Source organism: Solea senegalensis, linkage group LG10 (assembly GCF_019176455.1).
Source record: "Solea senegalensis isolate Sse05_10M linkage group LG10, IFAPA_SoseM_1, whole genome shotgun sequence".
Classification (NCBI taxonomy): domain Eukaryota; kingdom Metazoa; phylum Chordata; class Actinopteri; order Pleuronectiformes; family Soleidae; genus Solea; species Solea senegalensis.
The window spans coordinates 17,495,393-17,519,492 of NC_058030.1; the positions used below are offsets into that span (position 1 = coordinate 17,495,393).

The window sequence follows — 24,100 nt, forward strand, 5'->3', positions numbered from 1 at the left end:
ACACGCACAGTCCCTCAACACCAACCGCCAAGCTTACCCTCTCCGTTTACACCTTCGCCTTAATCACTTAGGTTTTTGTTTTTTTTGTTTTTTTAATTTGGGCACAGGTCTAAGTCAGATAAATTCACAAGACATACTAACATGGCTCCATGTTTTGTGAGGTGATGAAATGACAGTGCTTGCGGCTGGAGAGGACAGCAATGTTAGAAAGCCTGAGATGGGTCATTTTCTAAGCATAAAACATGACCTACATAATGTATACTATTTCCTTTCCTTAATTTAGCAATTTAATAAGCCCTATCTAATCTTACATTTGGTAGCAGGACACTGTTTTACCTCCTTCATTGATTTTAAATACAACAGTGACATATGACATAGGTAAGTTGTCAGGCAGTGCAGGAAAAACAACCCAAATCAAGGACGACACACGTGATCTAGTGGCTGCAGTGAGAACTGTGTGAACAGGTTCCAGTGATGACCAGCAGGCAGAAGGGGAACATCCTCGCATCTGAGTGAATGAACAGCCAAATAAAACAGGATAGGCAGCACTGGCTCTCCTCTTTTCTTTGAGGGTGTTTTGGAACAAGTGGCCCATGAATTAAACTGGTGACAAGCAGAGGCCGCAGATCTCTACCAAAGTCTACTTTTAGAAAGTGCAAGTCAAAGTTTTAGGTTTCAGTGTCTGCTCTTGAGTGAATGGGTTTTCCAGCTTGCCAATTAGGTGTACAAGTTAAATGCTTGTTATGGATTTGTCATCTATGTCATATATGTCTGTACTGTTGCGCAACAATGTCACAATATGCACAGGATGTTGGGGGGGGTTTGGGATAAAGACATCAAAAAGTAAAAATATAGAAAGAGAGATTAATTTTCATGAAGCAGTCAAACTGCATGTTCCCTGAGTAGATGAGGAGTAAGCAGGACACAGGAATGCAGCCTGGAAATGTTACCCTGCTATCGGAAGCCCACAGCAGGGTGACACTGGGGAGGTGTGTGGGTGAGAGGGAGAGAGAGGAGCAGGAGCTGGGGGCTAATTGTCAGATGTAATCACTTCCTGCCTCTGCCTTCCTTGGAAATCTGTCACCTCGCAGTGACTTCAAACGTCTTCCGCTTAATTTCAGTGAATAGCTGAATACGCCACCAGTGGAGGGACTTGATACCCCAGTGATTGAACTGGCTTCTCAGTGACATCGACTTGAACCCAACCACCTGGTTTCCCTTTGATTGAGCCATCATTGGGTCAAGTAAGGAAACAACCCATTGTCATGTCAGACAGATTTCAGAAGGTTTGTAACAAAGTGACAGGACTAAGAAAAGAGGATACAAACAACTTTGACATTTGAGTCTAAACTACTAATGTGAGCTAATACTTAAAGGTCCAGTGTGAGAGAATTAGTGACATCTAAAGGTGAGTCTGGGGATTGCAACAAGGCAATCACAGATGGCAGACTTCACCCCATTCACGCAACAAGCCTCTAGCAGCATCTGTTGGTCATATTGGCAAGTGCAAGTGTGGACGCACAAACAAGACAGAGAGACAGAGCTAGTGGAGCAATCTTCTACTCACATGGTTCCCAACCTGGGGTCCAAGCCAGAGGTCACATGGGGGTGCAGGCAGAGCTTCGTCTGCTCTGAGACTATTAAAATGATATTTGTGCATTAAATTTGTGGTAAAACAATTTCCCTCCACAGGGTTAAGAGTAAGAAAGTAAAAGACGGCACAGCTTCTTTTTTTTTTGACAGTCGCTTTATTGTTAAAACATGTTTTGGTGTATCAGCTGCTTGTTATTTTTTTTTACACATCTTTCAAATGATTGCAAACATATACAGCTTCATCTTCAAAAACCATGCAGCGTAAACCTGACGTTTACCAAGATAAAGGTCATACAACGATGTCAGTGATAACAGAAGCATTGTGTCAGAAAAAGAAAAAGGAAAAAAAACAAAAACATTGCCGGTTTCACCTTTTCAGCTTAAGCTTCAACTTAGTGCGTATTATTTGCCACATTCAGCAGGTAAATGTTTTCTCAGTTTGTGTGAATATAGAAGCTAAAATATGGAAATAAAATAAATAATATTAGGAACTGACAACATTCACAACATAATAATAATAATGTGTTCTTAGTTTCCTACAGAACTGGAGAGACACAACAACCCACCAAGCAAATCTAATTCTGAAACGTCCTCTTGACCAGATAACAGCTCAAACACCTCTACACTGCAACTGACAACTTGAAAAATGTGCTGATACGTTGACAGCATCACTCGCCATGATCTGACAAAAAGGCTTCCAAGGCAGTTAAGAATTGGTTAGAACAAAATGACTCGTCAAAAAGCACACAACAATGATAAATTACAGTTATCCCTCTGTTTTTAAAACAAGACACTGGGGGAAAAAAAGCTCAGTGTTGTCACATTCACTCCCAGATATACGCCGTGCTGCCAATACCTCAACATCAACAGCAAACTTATTGTTATACTATGGCATCGTACTGCATCTCAACGTCTCCTACTGTTGCTCATTTACACGCCAGTGAAAGCAATAATCTTCTAATGCACCAGCCAGTACCACAGAATACTAGGCCAAATTAGTTCAAACCTGAGAATAAAAACATCAAACATGCACACATTTACATTTATCACCCTCTGTCGCTACACCTGTAATCCAAAGCAGCTAAAGAGAAGAAACACACCGGCTGTGCACTTGAATCAAGAAGGCAACGAAGATCAAAGCGCACATTTATCATTCTCAGTATTTTATGCAAGTAGTGGACACTGCACAACATGAAACTGATGCTGTACATCAAATTGCTGCTTTGGCCGGTTACGTCACTCAAGTGCTTTGACCGAGGAGGCTATGTTAAAAAAACAAAACAACATTTAAAAAAGAGGATTTACAGGAATTTAGGTTATGAGACAAAAAGTCAAATATTGCACCATCTCTCAAGTTAAGATTTTATTCAAATATGGGACGATGCGACTGAACAATCCTTTAGCTGAAATGTCTGTTCCTGTGGGATTAGAATCTAATGTCCTGTCTGCCCTTTTTACATTAATCATTTCAAACTCATTATACATTAGGCATCTGTGTGTGTAAATTATTGTAAATTAAAACTTGAATCCGTCGACTACCTGTACCCTCTATCATCAGAATCTCACCCTCCCTCCCTATGCCTACAGTACACATAAAAGCATCATAAACATTGACGGCAATATTTCCAAATATCTTTAACATCATCTAGGCTGTAAAATAATCCAAAAATCCAACATTTGTTCTGTACATACTGTATCTGAGGGAGAATAAATGTTTTTGTTTTTTTTTGCTAAAAACAGCATCCTAAGTTTTTGCAGCCATGTAGAGGAGAATCAAATGGCTTTGTTGTTGAGCTGGAAGAGACCGAGTATATCCAGCATGGCCTGTTTGATGTTGGTGCCAAAACGGTGCGAGTCCTGAAAAAGTCAGGAAGAAAAACCAAAATGTTACCAAAAATAAAGGAAAAAGGAGCTGGAATCATTTAAATTTGGTGACAGAGTGGTGGACTTACAGTCTCCGGGCTTGAGTGTTTGCTGGAGATATGGAAGTTGATGAGGTTCTCGCCAACAATGATGTAGGAGACGCCATAACCGTCATCAGCCACCTTTATGACACAAGAACAAGGAGTTAACTTATTCTATTTTTACATACATGTGCATATTTGACATTTTACTGAATTAAATGCACAGTATAGACAGACTAAAGTACATGACTGCCTTCACTCTGACTTTAAAAGTTGTCAAAGGTGATGTTGAACTCACCGGCCCAAATCCACCCCCAGAGGACACGTACTCTGGGTGTCTGACCAGGTCAAAGAGCTCAGTCTGCTGCAGAGGAGTCTGACTGGTGGACAGCCTCCATGGCTCAGACAAGACCTGAACACCAAGGTAACATAAAGTTTAGTTAATTCACTGTAAGAAAACACTTCTTCTAATCCTTATAAGACATAGTGGTAAGTTATTGAGGTTAGAGGAAGCAGAAGGTTCCACTAAGGTGGAAAAATAAACCTTATGGGATTTCTATCTGAAACACTTCATTTTATGTCACAAATAAAAAATAACCTACAATAACTAAGCTCGACTTTTACTCGAGGTTTACTAAACAACACATCTGTAAATCGTCCTGCAGATAAATCTTTTCTGAGAATGACTCCACCAACTATTTTATTTACTTAAATGACAAATTGTCCAAAGAAAAACTGGAATTGATATTTTTCTAAGGCTCCTCAAGTCTTGACCTGGGGTCATGTGAAGGCACAAATCAATAAAAAAATATGTTTCAGTCATGCCAGGCATTGTATAATTCATGCAACTGAGGCTTTGGTGGAATGCACCTTCATCCTCCTGCTGCTCTGAATGTCTCCAGCTGAGTTGCAGCCTCAAATGAAACCCTCACCTATCAACAGTTCCTACCTCTTTGAGGAAAGGTGAGTCTTCTCCCAAGTATTTAGAAACCACATAGAGACAGAACAAGTGGCGATCGATTCCCTTCCCTGTCATAGCCAGGCGGTACATGTTTTGGTGCTTCTCTGCTGCCAGCTTCAGCAACTTAAGACGCTCTTCCCTCTAAAGACAAGAAAACAAGAGAAAGAGACAAGAATGTCACACAGTAATGAATTTAACAGCGTGACATCACTTGAGAGAAAATGTGCTGCTTACTGTCTCGTCTCTGATCATGGCGCGGACAAAGGCACAGGTTTCCGTCGTACAGGAGCGCACAGTTTCTGTTCGGCCCTCGCGGAACAAACGCGTCATGGAGGCTTCGTAAGTCAGGCAGAACTTCTTTTTGTCCTGTTAAGGGACAGTTTGAGTCCAGGTTGATGCCACAGTAAGTTGTTTTACTAATTGTAAGCCTGTCACTGGATTTTTTTCCTTGGTGATAATCACAAAAAAGGCTTTTAAATGTACACAAACAAGGGATTAGGTTAAAGACAGTGGCTAAACTCTCATTACATTACCAAGGCAGCTACTTAAACAAACTAACTTTGAATGCCAGGAGCAGATACATGTGCACCTGCTGCCCCTGTTATCAAATTAACTGCAACACTAACAGGAAATTAGAGCATCAAACAACACCTGATGAAATCATTCACTATTAAGAGTTTGTCTCTCAGCAGCAGTAGTGTATGGTGTTCAGTTAAGTTGTGACTGCCCTCTGCTGGGGATTTTGAGAGCACTGCACCTGGACTGTGTCAGTCTCTGCTCTGCATAAAGATTTGCTCCATAACCAAGGTGATTTTTATTTTTACATGTCAGTGTGAAATCATCAGCTACTACATACAGAATAATACACAGCATAGTATACATATTACCTATTGATTTCTTAATGATGATAAATGATTGTGGTATATTATCTTATTTTTTAAACTGCAACCCTTGCAGAGGAAGCATGAACAAGGCAAATATTTCAGTAGCTATTGTAGTTATATTTTGTGCTCATCTGTGGCATGTGCAATAGTTTGGTAATGAGAATTAAACTAAAGGCTAATACCTTTGCATGAATATGTATGTGAATCAATACTGATAATTGTATTTTTCATATTGCTAAGCAACTACAACTTGATGATTACTATGAAAATAAGCTTGTATTAATACAATTCTACTTCCCTTTTAACTACTGTACATCAGTGAGAGAAATGTACGAACCCTGTAATGAGCCAGCTGTAGAGCGATCTGGATGAAGGCATCTGGACTGGTGCGACACTTCTTTATCAGACCCTTTCCAAAGTCAGAGAAGGGGATAATGTGACAGTCCACATCATCTGCTAGAGCTCTGGCTACTGTCAGAGAGCTCTGGATGGTTTCCTGGCACTGGAAGGAAAGACACAGTGATGTGTCAGATGAAGACGTAGCATCACTAACAACATGTTGTCATCAATAAACCAACTGTTATTAGGGTTATCAATCAACAGCCATTCACAATGATACAAGTTAATAAGATTATGCATGTGTAACGCACACACACTGGAGCACATTGTTCAAACGACCAGCAGAGGGAGACCAAGGACTGTGAATGTCTAACTGAGTGAGTTACACTGTTGCAGTAAAAAGTGCAGTTCAGACTTACTTCAGCAGGGATGTCCCACTGCAGTCTCAGAGGACCGGGCAGGTTGGGGTGGGGCTTGCCACGGCAGTGACCGTCCTCGTTATATCCCAGCTTGATTGGGTCCATGTAGAGGACATGCTGCAAAACAGTCAAATGTTAATATGGGAAAACTCAGTGATATGTCATCAAGGGCTTTAGACTCTGCAATGCAATGTCTGATTCAGTGTCTTCTTCAGTCTTGTTTAATAACACACAAAAACACTGATATAGCTACCTGTTTTTTGTTGTTGCGGTATTTGGTTTTATTTTTAATTGTATCAATTGTTCCTTTTATTGGATTTTAGGGTTTTATTCTCTGCCTCGGCTTTGTTTTTGTGCCGTTTATACACTGTTTTAATAAATGCTTTATAGATAAAGACCATTATCATCATTATTATTATTATTATTATTATTAGTAATAATAATAACAACAACAACAATAACAATCTTGTCTTTCCTGAGGGACAAGAAACTGATTTCTTTATACGTTTAAAGATCTTGCTGCAAGTGCGAGTGCTGACAGTCAATTGTTAAGAGTTTCAACCATAACTAGGTCATCTTTTAAGTAAATACACAACTTTTATGTTTATAGTAAATAATTGTACTCGCTTTTTCAAAACACGCACAGAAAGAAACTGTCAACATTTGAGCAAATACACATCAACTTAATGATAGTGTTATTACCTCTGCCAAGGCGGTTGTGTTTTTGGACACTTATGTCTGCTTGTGAGCAATATTAATCAAAAAAGTAAGAGACTGATTTTGATGAGGTTCAGAGGTTACAGCCCCAGATTTTGGTGGTGATCTGAATCCAGATTCATCTCTTCATCCATTATCATTAAAATATATCAATCCAGCCTGCTGAATTATTTGCTTTTAGTCTTTTTAAACCTGATTTCACAATAGTGGGACAAAGTGATGATTAGATGTTGGTTTAATTAAAGGTACCTACCTCCCACAGATGACCAATGATTGGAGCATCAGCCCAGGAATGCTCTGCGTTCAACCCCATGGTGCCGTTTTTGAACACTATCAGGTTAAAGGATTTGTCAAACCACCTGGAAGGAAACACAACCATTAACATCTTCAGTTTGATTCACTATAAACTTGTGTCACCCACACTTGTGGTGATGTACTGTATGTTGCTGCTGATTATCAATCACACCTGTCGTAGCACTTTCCGTGGAGCAGGGATTTTGTGTAGCTGTCCAGAGACTTGACTGGATTGTCTACCTCGAAGCGCTGCTCGGTGTCATCGAGGGTTACGAAGAAGGCTGCCTTCTCAATGGCGTCCAGAGACTGCTTGTTCTTACCACGGCTGAAGAAGGCTTCACGGGCCTTTGCCCATGGAGTCCTGCAAAACATTAAAAGAAATAATCATTTCTAAATATAAATAAATATCCATTAACTAATTAAGTCTCTGAGCTCCATGCAGAAACATAAAACAGTTGGACGATGACTGAAGACACCAAGAAAAGTTCCAGAAGCAGATTCTACTGCTAAAAATAAACATGGACGCTCAGCAGTTTGACCGGATAACACTTAATGTAGTTGGGTGGATGAGTCATGGGGGTGTTGCAAAAGGACCTTATGTCATGTAGAGAAGTTGTCATGGCTTTGGTAATTACTCAGAATTCATCATGGGGACAGAAGTTCTGCATTTCAGTTTTAAGTTAGTTTCAACTGCCACATTAATCTATTTGTGTTGAGAGGAGTGACATAAAGTTGAAATATAATGAACATAAAACATACATAAATCTATAATATATACATATACAGGTGCAGGTCATATAAATAGAATATCATCAAAAAGTTGATTTATGTCAGTACTTCCATTCAAAAAGTGAAACTTGTATATTATATTCATTACACACGGTCTGATATATTTCAAGTGTTTATTGCTTTTAATTTAGATGATTATTACTGACAACTAATGAAAATCCCAAATTCAGTATCTCAGAAAATTAGAATATTGTGAAAAGGTTCAATATTGAAGACACCTGGTGCCACACTCTAATCAGCTAATTAACTCAAAACACCTGCAAAGGCCTTTCAATGGTCTCTCAGTCTAGTTCTGTAGGCTACACAATCATGTGGAAGACTGCTGACTTGACAGTTGTCCATAAGGCGACCATTGACACCTTGCACAAGGAGGGCAAGACGCAAAAGGCTGGCTGTTCACAGAGCTCTGTGTCCAAGCAAATTAATAGAGAGGCGAAGGGAAGGAAAAGATGTGGTAGAAAAAAGTGTACAAGCAATAGGGAAAACCGCACCCTGGAGAGGATTGTGAAACAAACCCCATTCAAAAATGTGGCAGAGATTCACAAAGCGTGGACTGCAGCTGGAGTCAGTGCTTCAAGAACCACCACACACAGACGTATGCAAGACATGGGTTTCAGCTGTCGCATCCCTTGTGTCAAGCCACTCTTGAACAAGAGACAGCATCAGAAGCGTCTCGCCTGGGCTAAAGACAAAAAGGACTGGACTGCTGCTGACTGGTCCAAAGTTATGTTCTCTGATGAAAGTAAAGTAGTTTGCATTTCCTTTGGAAATCAAAGTCCAAGAGTCTGGAGGAAGAGAGGAGAGGCACAGAATTCACATTGCTTGAAGTCCAGTGTAAAGTTTCCACAGTCATTGATGGTTTGGGGTGCCATGTCATCTGCTGGTGTTGGTCCACTGTGTTTTCTGAGGTCTAGGGTCAATGCAGACGTCTACCAGGAAGTTTTAGAGTACTTCATGCTTCCTGCTGCTGACCAACTTTATGGAGATGCAGATTTCATTTTCCAACAGGACTTGGCACCTGCACACAGTGCCAAAGCTACCAGTACCTGGTTTAAGGACCATGGTATCCCTGTTCTTAATTGGCCAGCAAACTCGCCTGACCTTAAAATTTATGGGGTACTGTGAAGAGGAAGATGCGATACGCCAGACCCAACAATGGGCTCTCATAACACCTGAGCAGGGCCACAGACTGATTGACTCCACGCCATACTGAATTTGGGATTTTCATTAGTTGTCAGTAATAATCATCAAAATTAAAAGAAATAAACATTTGAAATATATCAGTCTGTGTGTAATGAATGAATATAATATACAAGTTCCACATTTTGAATGGAAGTACTGACATAAATCAACTTTTTGATGATATTCTAATTATATGACCTGCACCTGTATATATCCATGTACTTGCTGTCGTGTTACAATACATGATGTCAATTGTGTGGCCTCATTCACACTGGCTGCAGCGCCACCCACCTTTCCCCTGCAGTAAGTGCAGCTAGACTCTCCTCCCCTGGCAGGGGCTCCGATTTGTCGGCCAAGATCCTCTCCATCTGCTGCTCAATCTCCCGTGGCAACAGCAGTCGTCCATCATAAAACATCCACACCTTGAAGAAGCGGCCCTTGTGGTACACGGCGATGTGTTTGCTGTCATTCATGTGCTGAAGGTTGTCTGTGAGAGAGTGACCGACAATTAGGAAAAGATGAGTAGATGAGTGTTGTCAGAGAATAGATATGTGTTGTGAGCAGCGTTTAATTTGAGATTGTTTGTAATAAAATGTTGTGTCTGCTTTTTGTCTGATGGTGAAATGTTGCAATATCCAAAATGTCAGCTATGTGAGCAAAATATTTATGGCTGGTTATTTTGTTGTGAACATCCTCATTATGAAATCATCTTCATTTGCAAAAAAAAAAAAAGCCCAAAACAAACCAAAAAAAACTGTTAACAACATGTTAATTCATGGAGCGACTATCTAGTTTGATAAAACTAGAGTAGCTTGAAATGGGAGGTGAGGGAGTGAGATGGAGGGGGGGAACAAATTTGAGGAAAGCAGTGATTTGGAATACAATGAATTCAGGCAATATTTGTTTGAACATCACGGTTTGCAACTAAGAGAAGCCAATAAAAACATTGTTTATATCTTTATTTTGTTTTTAATTATAATGTTCAAACAAGTGTTGCTGTTGTTACAAGCACGATGGAGGAGAGGATAAAGGAACAACCCAACTACCACTGCTACACCTACTGTGCGTCCTCTTACAGAGTAAACATCAGCCAAAAACGTGAGTACGAAAGTAAAAAAAACTGCCATACTTTTTCACTGGTGCTCCACATGTAATATCAACTCCTCTCCATCAACAAAAACCTGAAAATACAAACTTTTACAACCTGATGGGTCACTTCAAACTAATAAATATACATATACAGAAGAGTTGAAGCGTTTTTATTTTCTATTCTAGTTATGTGATAATATTAAGTGTCATCTTGTTAAATAACGCTAGTCTGATATGGAAATTTACCAGCCGGTAAAAGTAATTCCTCTCCTATCATAGTAATAAATAAAAGGTGCGGTTCTCTTGATGTTGCTTGTAATTAATGACTGTTACTGAGCCTGAGCACATAGATAACTGGCTCCGTAGTACAGATTAGTCAGGACGTCCTAAATTAGGTTCATTCCGGCCAGATAAGGAAAAGATAACCTTGGTGTGCTGACCTCGCTTTGTATTACATTCTCCAGGTGTCTCAGTAAAGCACACATTGTGTAATATATTTAATTATTCTTAGACTGGAGAACAGCGTAACGCTCTTATTCACAGGAGTAGCTTCTTTTCTTCATTACTTTTAGACCTTATCAAGAGTACATGGAACTAATCAAACATACACGGGAATTAAGAAAATTCATAGCCTCACACTTTTTGACATTCACCGATTTGACTTGAACAGGTCTTACCTGTATCACCTGCTCAGACTCAAACACTACAATTAAATCTCATGCAAATTAGTTCATAATATGTGCACAGACCAGCACACATGCATTATGAGTTCACTGAGATTATATTATTTTCAATTACAAAACAGTGGAACAGTAAGTCCCAAAGGAGAAGTACAACAGGAGTAGTGTGGAGGAGGCAGCATTGCTAAAAAAAAAAAACTCTACCTGTGTCAACACCTGGAACACGACTGGTGTTGAACATACGCTCGTATTGGGCTGAGCACATGGGAATAGTGTGTAGGAGCATGAGCTGAAAAGCAAAAGGGGAGAGTCAAACACAAAGATGACAAACTAATTCACTAAAATCCCAAAGAGCGCAGCAGGGGAGACACACACACACCTACAGGAAGAGGAGCGTAAATGAAGTGAGGGAGTAATGAGGACTGGTCTGAGAAGCGGGGGAGACTGCAGATGGCTGCCAGAAGAGAAATGTGTGAGGTGAAGAAACCAGCGGTCAACCAGCTCAGCGTCAGCAGCAAAACCCTGATTTGACAGTAGGATCTAAAGTCTTAAATCATTTAAATATCTTTAATCTGAATATTTACATCTACAAAAGCTAATGAGAGGCATAGTATCAGGGCTGTGCTGCTGATAATGAGCAGGAAGTCAGGGTTTCCAGTGGATGTTGCCATGGCAGTGGCTAAGGTCACAAGGAAGGGTGTCAGAGGGCCCGGCGGAAATTTACCCTCCTCTTACCTGTCTCCAAACCAGGGACACGGCTGGTGTTAAACATTCGCTCCCACTGAGCCGAACACAAAGGAACCTTGTTCGCCAGCAAGTATATCTATCGCAGTGTCCGATACAGCGATAGACAAGGGACAAAACAGTAACAGAGACAACTAAATGTGAGTGTGCAACAAAGCAAGCTCATGCATTGGTGTTTGTACATACGCTGTCAATCAGAGTGAACGTTCAGGCAACATGTTGTAAAGAGTAAAGAGTGTGTATGTTGCAAAGACAAAAGGAATGTGCATGTAAGCATCAAGCAGACTGATAAAGGAAAACGTCAGACTGAAGTGCAGGAAATTAGTTCACACTACGTGACTTTCAGTCTGGAGTCTTTGCAGTTGCTGAGAGTTCACACTAAATAAGTGACCAGCGACGGTTGGTCACACACACTGTAAGATCTTTTCTGGAGGAAGCACCACTAATATTTCTAATATTTTTAATCCTGAAAACACACGCTGCTAAAGTGTAAACAGGGCAAAACCAGGAAGAGTTTAGCTCAGTTTCAAGGCTACAGTACAAGTAATCGCCGCAAAACTCTGCCAAATGTATTTTGACAATGTATTTCCCTTTTTTTCCCCCGCTTTCCCTCATCTTGTGAACCGCTGTTGTATTCTTGTTCCTGTTTCAACCACAGTCATCCCGCCCTGATCTCTGTTTAGTTATAGGGACTTATGGCACATTTGCACCGTCTCTACTCGCCTCGCCGCGGCACGACACGGCACGATTAGGTTACATCTCCACTACAAAAAAGTACCTACTTAACGTGGGCGGAGTCATCACTGCACGGCTGAGTGAAACTGCGGTGACTTCGTTTTGTACACGACACACGCGGTTGGGACGTCTCTTCCTGTGACGGGACTCTGGCCAGTCAGCGGCCGGCAGTCTGACCAATCATTGCAGAGTACCTACTACTCAGCATGCTTGGAACCTTGCCGGAGCAGGTACTAAAAATAGTACCTGGTACCACGTACTATGCTAGTGGAAATGCTACTTAAACTGTGGCGAGGCGAGCAGAGCCGGTGGAATTGCGCCAATAATCAGCAACGCCTTGAGAAGGCTTCAGCGAGTCTCCACAGGCCATGTCTTTGCATTATTTCCTGTTTGGCAACTGCTGATCAGGGATGATAAGGTGCAACTTGTATAAGTTGTTTATGAACAAATTATAAGGCTGGAGGTCTTGTAGTGTGAACCTATGAGCACAGCTGAACTTTCAGCTGTGTACAACATCAACAGTCTACATCATCACGGCTGAGATTGTAGATAACAGAGACTTTACACAAGGACAATTTGTAAAAGATAGCTGTCATTGTAAACATGAAAGACAAACACAGTGAAAAAAAAAACAATTATTAACCAAGAAACTATGACAGAGTAAAACATTTACTGGACTGATAATGTGATGGACATGTGCTATATATATATATGTTGATATCAAAGCTTGAACTTTTTTTATTCATTAACCAGGGTCCAATAACATCATTTAAGAGGTGTAATAGAAACAACATTTTGTACTCACTGGTTTGATCTGGGCTCTGTCCAGTTTTCTCCGGTAGAGCATGATGGCATGGATGGCATTACCTGCCCTAGCAGCCTGGATGGATGTGGGGAACACATACAAAAAGTCCTGGGGAAATGAATAATAAGAATAATATTAAAACAATTGTGAATCAATATTAAATCAATTGTATCAATGTGAATCTACAATAGCAGTGATGTTTACTGTGTAAGTCATAAATATATAAAATGGTATAAAATATTTGCTTGAGTGACCTACGTCTGCCCTGCGCACTCCAGTGACTCACCTATTCATTCCAAAACATACAGAGGGAGCTGTTGATTTATCTTATACTTAACATGCTGAGTTCATCCAGTTCATGAACACAAATCTGACATAGGATCTGTAATTATGGTTTTGTCAACCAAGATGTCTAAGAAAATTCAAAAAGACTACAGCTGTAAACTTGTGAAATTATCACATATTATATTACATTACTCACAAACAAACTACCAAGGGGCATACAAAACATTACCCTGCTATTCAGCCATGCATATTTATCACACATGATAGAAGTTACTACATTAAAACAGCCAAGGTTTTTGTTTTTTTTGTGGAATAAAATATTCATATTACTACGCAACTGTAAGACAATATATTCAGCCACATCAAGGATTCAGTTTAAAGAAAAAAAAGCTACGACTGTTAACTGTTAAGAATCTAATCATCAAAAATGCACATCACCAGCAGTGTGGTAGGTCAGTTTACAGAAATGTGTGTATGGGGGAGGCAGATCATTGACAAATCCATTGCAGTCCATTGACAAATTATACAAAAATGACTGACAAACAGTTAATCCTTCACGCAATGGTGCCTCCTTCAGAGAACAGAATACAAATAGAAGCTTATGTGTACCCTTCAAACAAAAGGGCTAAGTAAGCCGTTGTCCACAAACAGATACTTTAGTAGAGTTGTGTCTTACCATGGCATAATAGTTGCTGTTTACCATGATGGGTCCACGGCCTCTGAGGTAAACATACTCTTCCCACCAGTCACTAACCTGTGCAACACAAAGAGAGGACGGAGACAGTATAAGACGGAGTCAGGACAGAAATCACTGAGTCCACTGAGTCAGTGGATGTCTTCTTTGACTTACATAGTTGGAGCTCCACCACGACTTGAGTTTGAGGTACCACTGCAACCTCGGTCCCAGGTTCTTCTCAAATTCTTTCGCCAAGCCCGTCATTCGTTCAAACTTCTCATCATCCATCAGTGGGCGCACTGATTCCAGGTACTGTAAACACAGAGGAATGAATGTCTCAGAGTCAGTTAAGCCAGAATTGACCAGTTCTGATGTGCCCAAATGATGGGTTTTCTATTTACTTCAAAGTGTCATGTAGCTTTTTTCTGCATGTAGAATGCTTGCTACGTTTGAAACGTCTGCAGAGTCCTTTAATCTCCACAAGTGAGGATATTTTAGGAGTTTTATTGCTACAAGCCACTCCACAGCTCAAAGAAAGACCTTGACTGTTGAGTAAAATGACAACAAAAAAGAAAAACATTTACAAAATGTTCAGTAGTAGTATAATGTATTGTTTTTTTTTTTTTTATCTCAACTGGTAGTTTGAGAATGATAAGACTACAATTGCTCTTTGTTATATACATGTTTTTCTAGTGGGACCACAATGAACAATCAGACACGTGAACCAACACAGGAGATACAAAAAGGAAATGACTTTAAAGGTGGGAATTACCCTTCTGCATGTGCCCTTCACAGAGGGAACAGGTAACCGTGGTAGAGAGTTCTGGAAACTGTAGAGCATTGGTTTCCTGCCAGAGAACACCTTCACTAATACCTGGACAAGAGAAACAGATAGAGAGTGCAAAAAAGAATTTACACTTGAGAAGCAAAAGGCAAACTATGTATCCAGTGGATTGAACAAATAAGATAAAAATAGCTAATGTACTCTTCACTTAAGAATATTTTTGTACTTATTTGAACTATTTTTTAAAACCTACAGCAATAAATACATTTCATATCACAAAATTTCAATAAGTGAAATATGTATATGTATCACATTAAAAATGTAGTGCATGTATGTATGGTATAAAATACTAACTGTAATACATTTAAAATAATACTTAATAACAGCCAAGACCTTCAGCATAAGTTTTGAAGTCACATTCTTCCATATGCAGAGGCAAAAACTGCATTATTTAGTGTATCATTTGCTCTAAAGTTACTTAAACAGAGAACAAATATCATCTGGCTCACCATCCACACACGAGTGGACCAGGACAAAGAGCCGTGGCGTGAATGCATCCAGCCATGCCACGATAACAGGCACTTAAGGGTATTTCTCATAATCATGATTATGGTGATCCACAGACCCGTGCCCACAAGAACTCCCCCAACCATCCTCTGGCTGTCTGTGGACATATACTGGCTGTGAACGGACAAGAGACAAAGACTCAGAGAACAACACAACAACAGTGGCAACAGTGGCATATCAACCTTGGTCACAGTGCAAACAAATTGTTGAAATTATCGTAATTAAAATGGGTCATCTGTGCGGAAGAATATGGGTGTAGTAAATCATTTCTCTCTCAGAAAGGATACAAAAACAATTGGATATTTGTGCTGCCATAAAAGTTGAAATGGGCACTAATGTAACACAATAGGTACTAGAACATGCTCAGTGTAACACATATGCACTTCTTTGAATTTATGAAACTAACACAGTCAGTGTGTTACAAACAGCTGACCCCATCAGTTGCAGGTACGTCCACATTTCAAAAAACCTGAACCATCTCTTTAAACACTTCTCAACATAATTAACTTAACCACACTCTCATAAACAATTTCCTGGACCTGAGGGCAAATCTCCAGCATGATTGAGGAGAGGCTTTTATTGACTTGACAAGGTAAATATTGTCAGAACTTGTGAAGGTTTGTTTGGTGTGGTGAAAAAGGGTAATAAACACCTGAGGCATGTACATAAAAAACTGTATCTATATTTCCAGCGCCATTGCTTTGCCTTGCTCAAGAGAGCAAGGCAGAGAATTAAAAGATGAAGAGAATTTTCATCTTTTACCACAGTTACTAAGTTCTAGCTTGTAAAACAAGAGTAACTGAGTGATATTAGTGGAAGTTGGCTGAAACAAAATAGCACCGGAGATAACAAGGCTCCAACAAATAGCGGCTCCAGTGTTGTGTTGTGTGCTTTCATTGGTCAAGTCACACACAATGCGGTTACCCAGCAAACTGACGACACCTGGGCCACAGGGTTCACTGGTGAGTCCTGTCCACTGCCACACAGCCAAAGAAAGACTGAATGACTGCTCAAAAGTATTTCACCAGTGGGAATCTGTTTAATCGGCATTCACTCAGAGGTGAACATTCATCTTCTGGCTGATGGCATAGCCGTTAATGGCTAATGACTATTAACCATATTGTCAGCATGTAGTATTTTGTTGTTACATCAGCATAATAGCAGTAAAGTCCACTTTGCCAGGGTTTTGGTGACTGAACGGAGAGGGGGTGAACAGGGAAGTCCTACTTTTTGCTGACCACTTAGAGCACATGCTTAGACATTGCTGTGTAGTGAATTGTTTGGTGTTTCATCAGCAAATTAAACTACAAAACGCAGTACTTTGGAGCGGTGAGTCATTGACGCTTTTACAGCCAATGTTTTGGGCAAGGTATAGCTTTCCCCCACTCAGCCTCTCAGTGATTACGTTTATAGCCCATATTTGTTCAGAGTCATACTCTCTAACAACATTTTGAGAACAAATAGTCTAGACATGAGTGCAGATCACACTACGTCATTCTGGGACAGCACGTCAAGACACCAGTGGCCTTACCTGATAGGTATGTGTTGGCCCAGCTTAGCTACCAACCCCAGAGAGGGATCCAGCTGTTGGTATTTATTGTAGGACATGTAGGACCCGACCACTATCATGAAGCCAGCAGGGCTGCCCGGGTACACCCCAGTCATTACCCCATTCTGTGGAACACAAACCCAAATGCAAGGTTACAAAGGTCATCAAGGTCACAGAGTTAAAATTTTATACTTCACTGATTTCATAACATTTGATATCACAGAGTTTTGCTGTTTATACATGTGACTTAACATTAATTGCCAACAGAGGAGCTTCTAGTAAAATTGTTAGCAGTCCTTAAGATTTGAATGGCTCAGTGTGACTGCATGTGAACAGACAACTAGGCTAAAGGTAACAGGGACATGAAGAACTGACAAAGGTTACAGTCACTGTTAGTGTGAGGGCGGCTGACCTTGTGCGATTGCCTGGCTGTTACAACACAGCAAACAAGATTTACATGGACAGCAAATAGTAAAAATAAAATAAAAAAATAAAACAAAACAAAAACAGACAACTATGATGGTATTTACTGACTAAATATTTACTGGGTACAGAAAATGTACAGAGGCTATTGTCAGCAACCAACTCAGTCAAAGATTGACAAAAACACCAAGCTCAAGGCCTCTGTACTTTGTTCTAATATATGTCAAACACGTCGCACCTTGAAGCGAATGAACCTTTTCTTCCAGGAGTGGAGGCCAGAGAGGTAGACCTGGCGTAGAGCTTCATGGCAGAGATGTAGGTCGATGCCATCCGGGCCCACGGTGAACTGGAAGGCCACTGCCTGGTGAGCTTCTGCCATGGTGACTACTACAGTGCAGGGTCACTGAAGGAAAGAGACGTGCAACACAATGACGAGTCAGTGAATTTTCAAGAGTGATTCCATCAAAGACTACAAAACAAGGTTTCAGGAACTGTTGGTTTGTTTGTGTATTTTAGGGCAGTTGGTATGGAGTGTGAATGCTGGGTATTCATGCTAAATCGAAGGCGAATAACATTTAATAACACAGTTGCCACGGTAACCCATACAGCTCAAGTTCCATGTGAGGGTTGTGTCCCACGCCATTCATTTTCAACAGGGGAAAAAATGCAGAAGAAACTAAATATTTTGAAACACTGATATCTGGATGATTCTGAAACTATGTGATGAGATGAAAATGTCTAACAGTCATTATTCTTCAAAGCGTGGTATTCTACCTGATTCCCTGATTGTCGCTGTGTGGAAAGGGATTAGCAGTAATGTTGAACTAAAGCGAGTTAAATGGGTAAATACATGCTCATTCAAGGCACTACAGAGCTCACACTAGTTAACAGGTTACTATGATCTTTCTTTAAACAGAGTCCCCTTCAGTTACTCAGCACTAATCTAAATTGACAAAGAACATTCAAGTGTGGAATTTACTACCATGGTTGCTGCAGTAACCCACATACAGATCAAAGGCAAGGTGTAAGTGTCCATGAATTATCAATTATGAGCTGAGCCGTGATATCCGAAAGTGGAAGGAGTTACAGACCACAAAAGAATGGACAATAATATAATGAAGAATAGAAATCAATAGTGTGGATGTTGACTCAGCATTTACAGACAGCTTCTCGTCATCTTGATGAAAACAATTCACTTTGTGTAAAGTGGGTGTGAACTGATAGTTGCTCTTATCAGTGACTCAACATTCTAACTACATATTTCAAAGGTTGCAATGACAATAATGATTCCTTCAATTAAATTAGTTCCAGCCCAGTAAGCAACAACGATTATTCGATTAATTACTTATCTATTAATTAATTACTTATCTATTTGTGTTTTTCCAATAATGTCTTTGCTCCATACAACAAAGAAATCATTAAAACAGAATCAATTTTGGTTTGTGGACAATACAAGACATTCAAGAACATTCTCATTTCCAGGTTTGATAAACATCTTTTTTCAACATTTTCTGACATTTTACGGACCAAACAAATACAAGTAATGATCGACAAATTAAGTTGCCGCCCTATAGCCCAATCATGATTTTATCTTTAATTACTATAACAATAAAGAGGGTTCCTGAAAGCGGACACTGGGCGGTGTCTAAAGTCTACAAAAAGCCATCTCTGAACTTGTTAGGCAGGTATAGCAACTCATCCTTTAATAGTGATGTTTTCTTCTTCTTGAGGTTGAGGTTTTATTGGCACTTGACAACCAGCTTATAGGTGTATTACCACCAATGTAATCAAATGCCAGGCAGCATGAAACATAAAACATCAAGGCACTAGACATCTTTTAAATACAGCATTATTTAATTTCTAAGTTTCTACAGTTGACGGAGCATTCATTATGAAAATGAAAGAAGAAAAATCTAAATTCATTTTGCCAGTTTAAGTAATTTCTCAGTGTGGCCGGGTTAAATTTAGAGTGTCCAATTAAACCAGAGGGAGAAACCGAAAGAAAAAATAGAAGTATGAAAACCAGATGAGTCAACGTCTAACTATCTTTCCAATACATAAGATACCTTGATAGATGTGTTTTCATTTGAGGAGTAGACACAATTTAAAAAGATAAAGTGTGACTGAGCTTCAGTAAGCACCGTCAAGTAAAACTATCAGACCTGACTGAGGCCCTATTCACACGATAAACAGAACGAAACATTAACAATCTTTAAAAATGTTTTCCGTAAACATGGTATTGTTTCAGGAAATGTCTTCATTCACACGACATGCCCAAAATGTCTCTAAACGCTGTAGTACATAAGCCAGGCCAGTACGTGGCGCTGTAACGTTGAAAAACAGAGAAAGAGGATGTGGCGCTGTGCCCAAACCCTTTTATAAATAAAGCTTCATTCAAAAAGTATACTTTGCAATGTATATATAATCATAGAAACGGAAAGAACCAAGCCAGAGCGACGAAGGAAGTAAAATAAAAGCTAATACACCAAACAATCTCCAAACACAAGATATAGCAACAGCAAGAGAGAGATGGGGACTATGACATCATCATTTTCCCAAAGTGGCTTTTGGTTGTATACATGACTAAGTGAGGGTGGGGATTTGAGATTGTATCACCATGGAACCTGTCCTGAGGACAAACCCTGAGGGAGCATTTGTGCATATCACTTCTGAAACTTTGCGGGTTATTCTTTGGGTCTTCAGTCGGTTTTATTAGCCCAATGTTGCTATTGTGCAGCTATTTTCTTACAAACACCTGTATCTTCAGTTAAAAACGTTTCACTGTTACAGATTATCCTGCAAAGCTCTGTGTGCTCAAAAGCAGTGTTTACGGTAATTATATTCCATTTATTACATATTTTTTTATTAAATTTTTTCCCTATGTTTTATTTTTTTCAATTAAAGCACTCTGAAAGCATGACGCGTCGTTTCTGCTTTTACAGTCGTAGGATGGAGCAGCATCCACAAACCGGTGTTTGAGTAGCCAGTCCCTTCCCCCAGCTGCTTTGCAGCATCACATGATCTGAGCCTGTGCAGAAGAAACTGGGGGAAAGGTCGCAGCGCAGCGCCGCCGCTTAGATACCGGTAAAACAGGAAGCATAATAAGTACAAAAATGTTTATACGACATTGACAGGATCACACTGGTGTTCAAATACCAACACACGAAATACCACTTTAGTTTAATATGGCGTAGAAACAGCATATGTTGTTTTATTATATTTCAAAGCGTGTGTAAGACACTGTCTGTCTGACGTTAGTTAACCACAGCCCTCCTCCCTCCTTTCCTTTCCTTTCCTTCACACACTCCCCTCCTCTAACAGTACGTATGTGCACTACGACTGAAAACGCCACATCGTCTACCTCAAAAATGCACTCCTTGTTGTAATGCACGAACATCGCAACACTTGAGACTTCGCTACAAAGAAACACAGTCGGAAAATGTAGGTTACATTTTTTCTTCTTCTGGTGGGTTGTATCAGGTGCCCTGCCCACGTGGTCTGTGTGAAATGAGGTCAGTAGTGTGCAACTACCAGTGTCAATACAACTATGTTAAATAATTTATCAGCTAAACAAGTTTGTTCTCCCTTTGTCAACCACAAAACAAACAAACTAAACATTTTTATGACCGCCTTTAAGAAGCTCTTGCAAAAAAGTGAGACACCAGGACAAACCAGCTTTAACTGACCTTCAGTGGCAGGTGCCATATGCATTGCACATAATGTCTTAGTTTGCTATAGTCATGATATAGTATGATAATCCACTGTCCGGTGGAAACACATTACATGGTTCCAAAGTCTGAGGAATAAAAACTATTGTATGTGTTATGTGGAGGTTGTCAGTGAATGACCTCTACTTGTAATGATTGTTGCTACGTGTTGTCAATGATTAGAGTATGTATGCATTCCATAAGAACATGTTTAAAAGCTTCTAAGGATCCCATTTAAAGCAGTCATTGTTGGACTGTTGTATCACACAATACAGCACATAACAGAGAACTACATGAATCAACAATAAATATAAATAAGCAACCAAGTCATGAGAGGAAATATGTTTCATGCAGATATTCAGACAGAAACTGAAAGATCTCCAAAGCATCTTTCCTGGATGTGAAAGCAAATGGCTACATTTCAGTCACTACTTGATTTCCTCAAGCTCACCATTCCCGGTTATGTCAACGTAAAGGACTAATAATAATAAAAAAACTCTTGTCGGTGAGTAAACACCGCTCCGCTCTGCGCACTGCGCCGACTAAGAAATGCAACGCACTGACAGACAGAGCCAGCGTTTACTGGGTTTTCTACAACTTGCCGACGCCGTTTCCCCCTCCAGAATCCCTGCAGCCATATTTGTCCAGCTACTTCTCAATAACGCACACAGGGAGAGACACACAAAGTCAAGTCCAGCCCGGGTCACGCAGGGTAAATGGAAAAATTAAACAAATACAAACTCACCAGCCCTTTGCTAACAGTCACGTTTTGACGCGGACGTGGCACGGTTCGGCTTGGCTCGGTTCGGTTAGTTCTTGGCGAAGAGCGCTCTACACTATGCATGAATGGGAGCGGACAGGCTTGTTGTATACACCGCCACAATGCCTGCCCCCTTTTTTTTCTACGTCATCTTCTTCTTTCCTCTCAGTGCAATAGAATCCCTGGCATACAAAGTAAGTAACAGAAGAAAAAGCGCCCCCGTGTGGTCTCTTAAGTTATTCTTCTATTGAACAATAATAATTGGTTATAGTTATACTGGAAGTGTAATAAGTTACTTACTATATATTTCTACTTTAGAAATAATTAATATCACAAGGCATCAATAGTAATAGGTTACATTATCCGTTATGTTACTATATTCCTTGAAACAACAAGCACTCAAACTGCTGACATGGCAACCTCTAAAAACTAAAATCATTTTCAGTCCAACTTTTACTGTCATATTCTTTATGATGTGATCTGCCATATACATGTCATCATATTATATAACCTCCAAAAAGGAATACATTTTGTGTTATCTTTTAGGTTGTGATGATTATATAATTACAGTAGGAGAACAGCTGACAAACGAGGGAGTCATTTAGAGAATTTGTACTCATTTAGCATATACAGTACTGTGCAAAATTATTGTGCCACCATTAAATGTTGTATTAACAATGCTTGAGTGACCATGCAGTGTATTTATTTGGTATCCACCAAAAAAAATATGGGATGCTGTTTTAAAATATAAACATTTTCAGGAAAAAACAAACAAAAAACTTTCATGACCAAATAGATGAGCTGTGAGTTGCAACTAACAATTGTTTTCATAATTGATTAATCTGTCAATATTTCTGCGATTAATCAAGTATTTATTTGGTCAGATTTATTTGTCAAAGGGAGCAATGAAACGTGAAAATATTCACAAGCCAAACAATTGGAAGGTAAAAATCAAAAAGCTTGTTTAAATTGTAATAAAAAAGAAAAGAAAAAAATGTCAGAAAATGTGTTGATTTTCAGATACAGGGTGTGGATGTAAAAAATAAGGAAATCCAAACTTCTCTATCACACCGTATCAACAAAAACAGTGTTAAACTATATTGTGTAGTAATATTGTGCAGGAGTTCATTTGTCTGGAAAGATCGTGGCATCTGTCCTAATAAATGCCACAGTTGTTTTCCCCTTGAGTCAGACCAAATCAGGATTCTACACTACATATATTTTTAATCTAATAAGAGGAAACCATAGTAACAGAACTACGTTTGTGTTGGTGCAGTCAGTTCAACAGATTGTTTTCCCCACAGCATAATCATGATGATGTTGACCTGTTGATAATAAACTGTGTTAGGTGCTCTTGCTGACTCACATGTGTGTGGCTGCAAGGACATGTGAAGGGAATAAAGCCAGTGTTAATATTACTCTATGGATGAAATGTTTTTGAATATAAAATTCATATCGCACAAGAAGCACTTCAATTAAAAAGTGCATCTTGTTTGTCAAGAGCCTGGGTGGAAAAATAAACAGGCCTTTTTCAAGACAGCTATTTAGTCGTGAGAGGAGCACAGGTGTTTCCAATCACATTAAGGACAGCTCAGTTCAGTTCATGTAAGTCAGGACAGTGTGACAGTTCCATTTATCAGCTCCAATTCGATTACATACTCTGGTACAGTAGAACAGTATTTCTATTTTCCTCCAAGTACAACAATGACTTATCAAAATGGCTGATGTGCAAAGGGCCCATTTGTTGTGTTGTTTTCACTGTACAGCACCTGTGGAAATTAAACGGCTATGCCTTGCCTGTGTCACTCGTATGTCTAGAATTTGTCCAACAGAGGGCGCAAGATGTCAACTCTTGTCAGCCGTTTGAAATGTTTGCAACGACTTACTTGAAATATGAAGACAGGTAAAAAATACCCCCCCAAAACATGACATTATCGCGCTCCAACAACAACCAAATCAATAAATCGCTGATGCTTCACGCTGTTGACGATATTATCACCACAATTTCAATTTAATGAGTAGAAACATAAAATAGGGGCAGGAAAAAGATTTAACGGTGACGTTGAAGAGGTGTTTTTTTGCGAAAGCAAACACTATAAATCATAACGACGTCTTACCTTCTCTGTCAGGTTTGTGTCTGCTGAACCCGGAAACTGATGAGTGGAGGCGCGCGCCTCCTGTCGCTGCTGGTGCGCGCGCGCGCTCTCACGCACG

The 24,100-nt window shown here is 39.8% G+C and overlaps 1 protein-coding gene across 3 annotated transcripts; it reads right to left on the bottom strand.

Annotated features, from left to right (window-relative positions):
• Positions 1-2,943: 2,943 nt before the first annotated feature.
• cpt1ab (carnitine palmitoyltransferase 1Ab (liver)) lies at positions 2,944-24,064 on the bottom strand. 3 transcript variants are annotated; one of them, XM_044035671.1, is made up of 19 exons: positions 24,004-24,064; positions 17,658-17,822; positions 16,979-17,121; positions 15,390-15,561; positions 14,869-14,970; positions 14,271-14,408; positions 14,097-14,174; positions 13,136-13,243; positions 11,587-11,674; positions 9,374-9,569; positions 7,284-7,472; positions 7,071-7,176; positions 6,101-6,217; positions 5,680-5,844; positions 4,693-4,824; positions 4,447-4,599; positions 3,796-3,909; positions 3,546-3,638; positions 2,944-3,450 (listed from the first exon to the last, which is right to left on the bottom strand). In XM_044035671.1, the coding sequence occupies exons 2-19, from the start codon at positions 17,796-17,798 to the stop codon at positions 3,367-3,369; spliced, it is 2,319 nt and encodes a 772-aa protein (XP_043891606.1). In that variant the 5' UTR covers positions 17,799-17,822; positions 24,004-24,064; the 3' UTR covers positions 2,944-3,366. The 3 variants fall into 3 exon arrangements, with proteins under 3 accessions (XP_043891606.1, XP_043891607.1, XP_043891605.1); XM_044035672.1 differs by lacking the exons at positions 11,587-11,674; positions 24,004-24,064 and adding exons at positions 11,056-11,140; positions 21,872-22,010; XM_044035670.1 differs by lacking the exon at positions 24,004-24,064 and adding an exon at positions 21,872-21,995.
• Positions 24,065-24,100: the final 36 nt, after the last annotated feature.

What these genes read in the sequence shown, in the direction of transcription:
- cpt1ab (XM_044035671.1), bottom strand. Translation starts at nt 17,798, where the DNA reads ATGGCAGAAGCTCACCAGGCAGTGGCCTTCCAGTTCACCGTGGGCCCG. An exon ending in AAAGGTTCATTCGCTTCAAG is followed by an intron (nt 17,122 to 17,657) that starts GTGCGACGTGTT and finishes TGTGTTCCACAG; the next exon opens with AATGGGGTAATGACTGGGGT. An exon ending in TACAGCTGGCTCATTACAGG is followed by an intron (nt 4,825 to 5,679) that starts GTTCGTACATTT and finishes GTCCCTTAACAG; the next exon opens with GACAAAAAGAAGTTCTGCCT.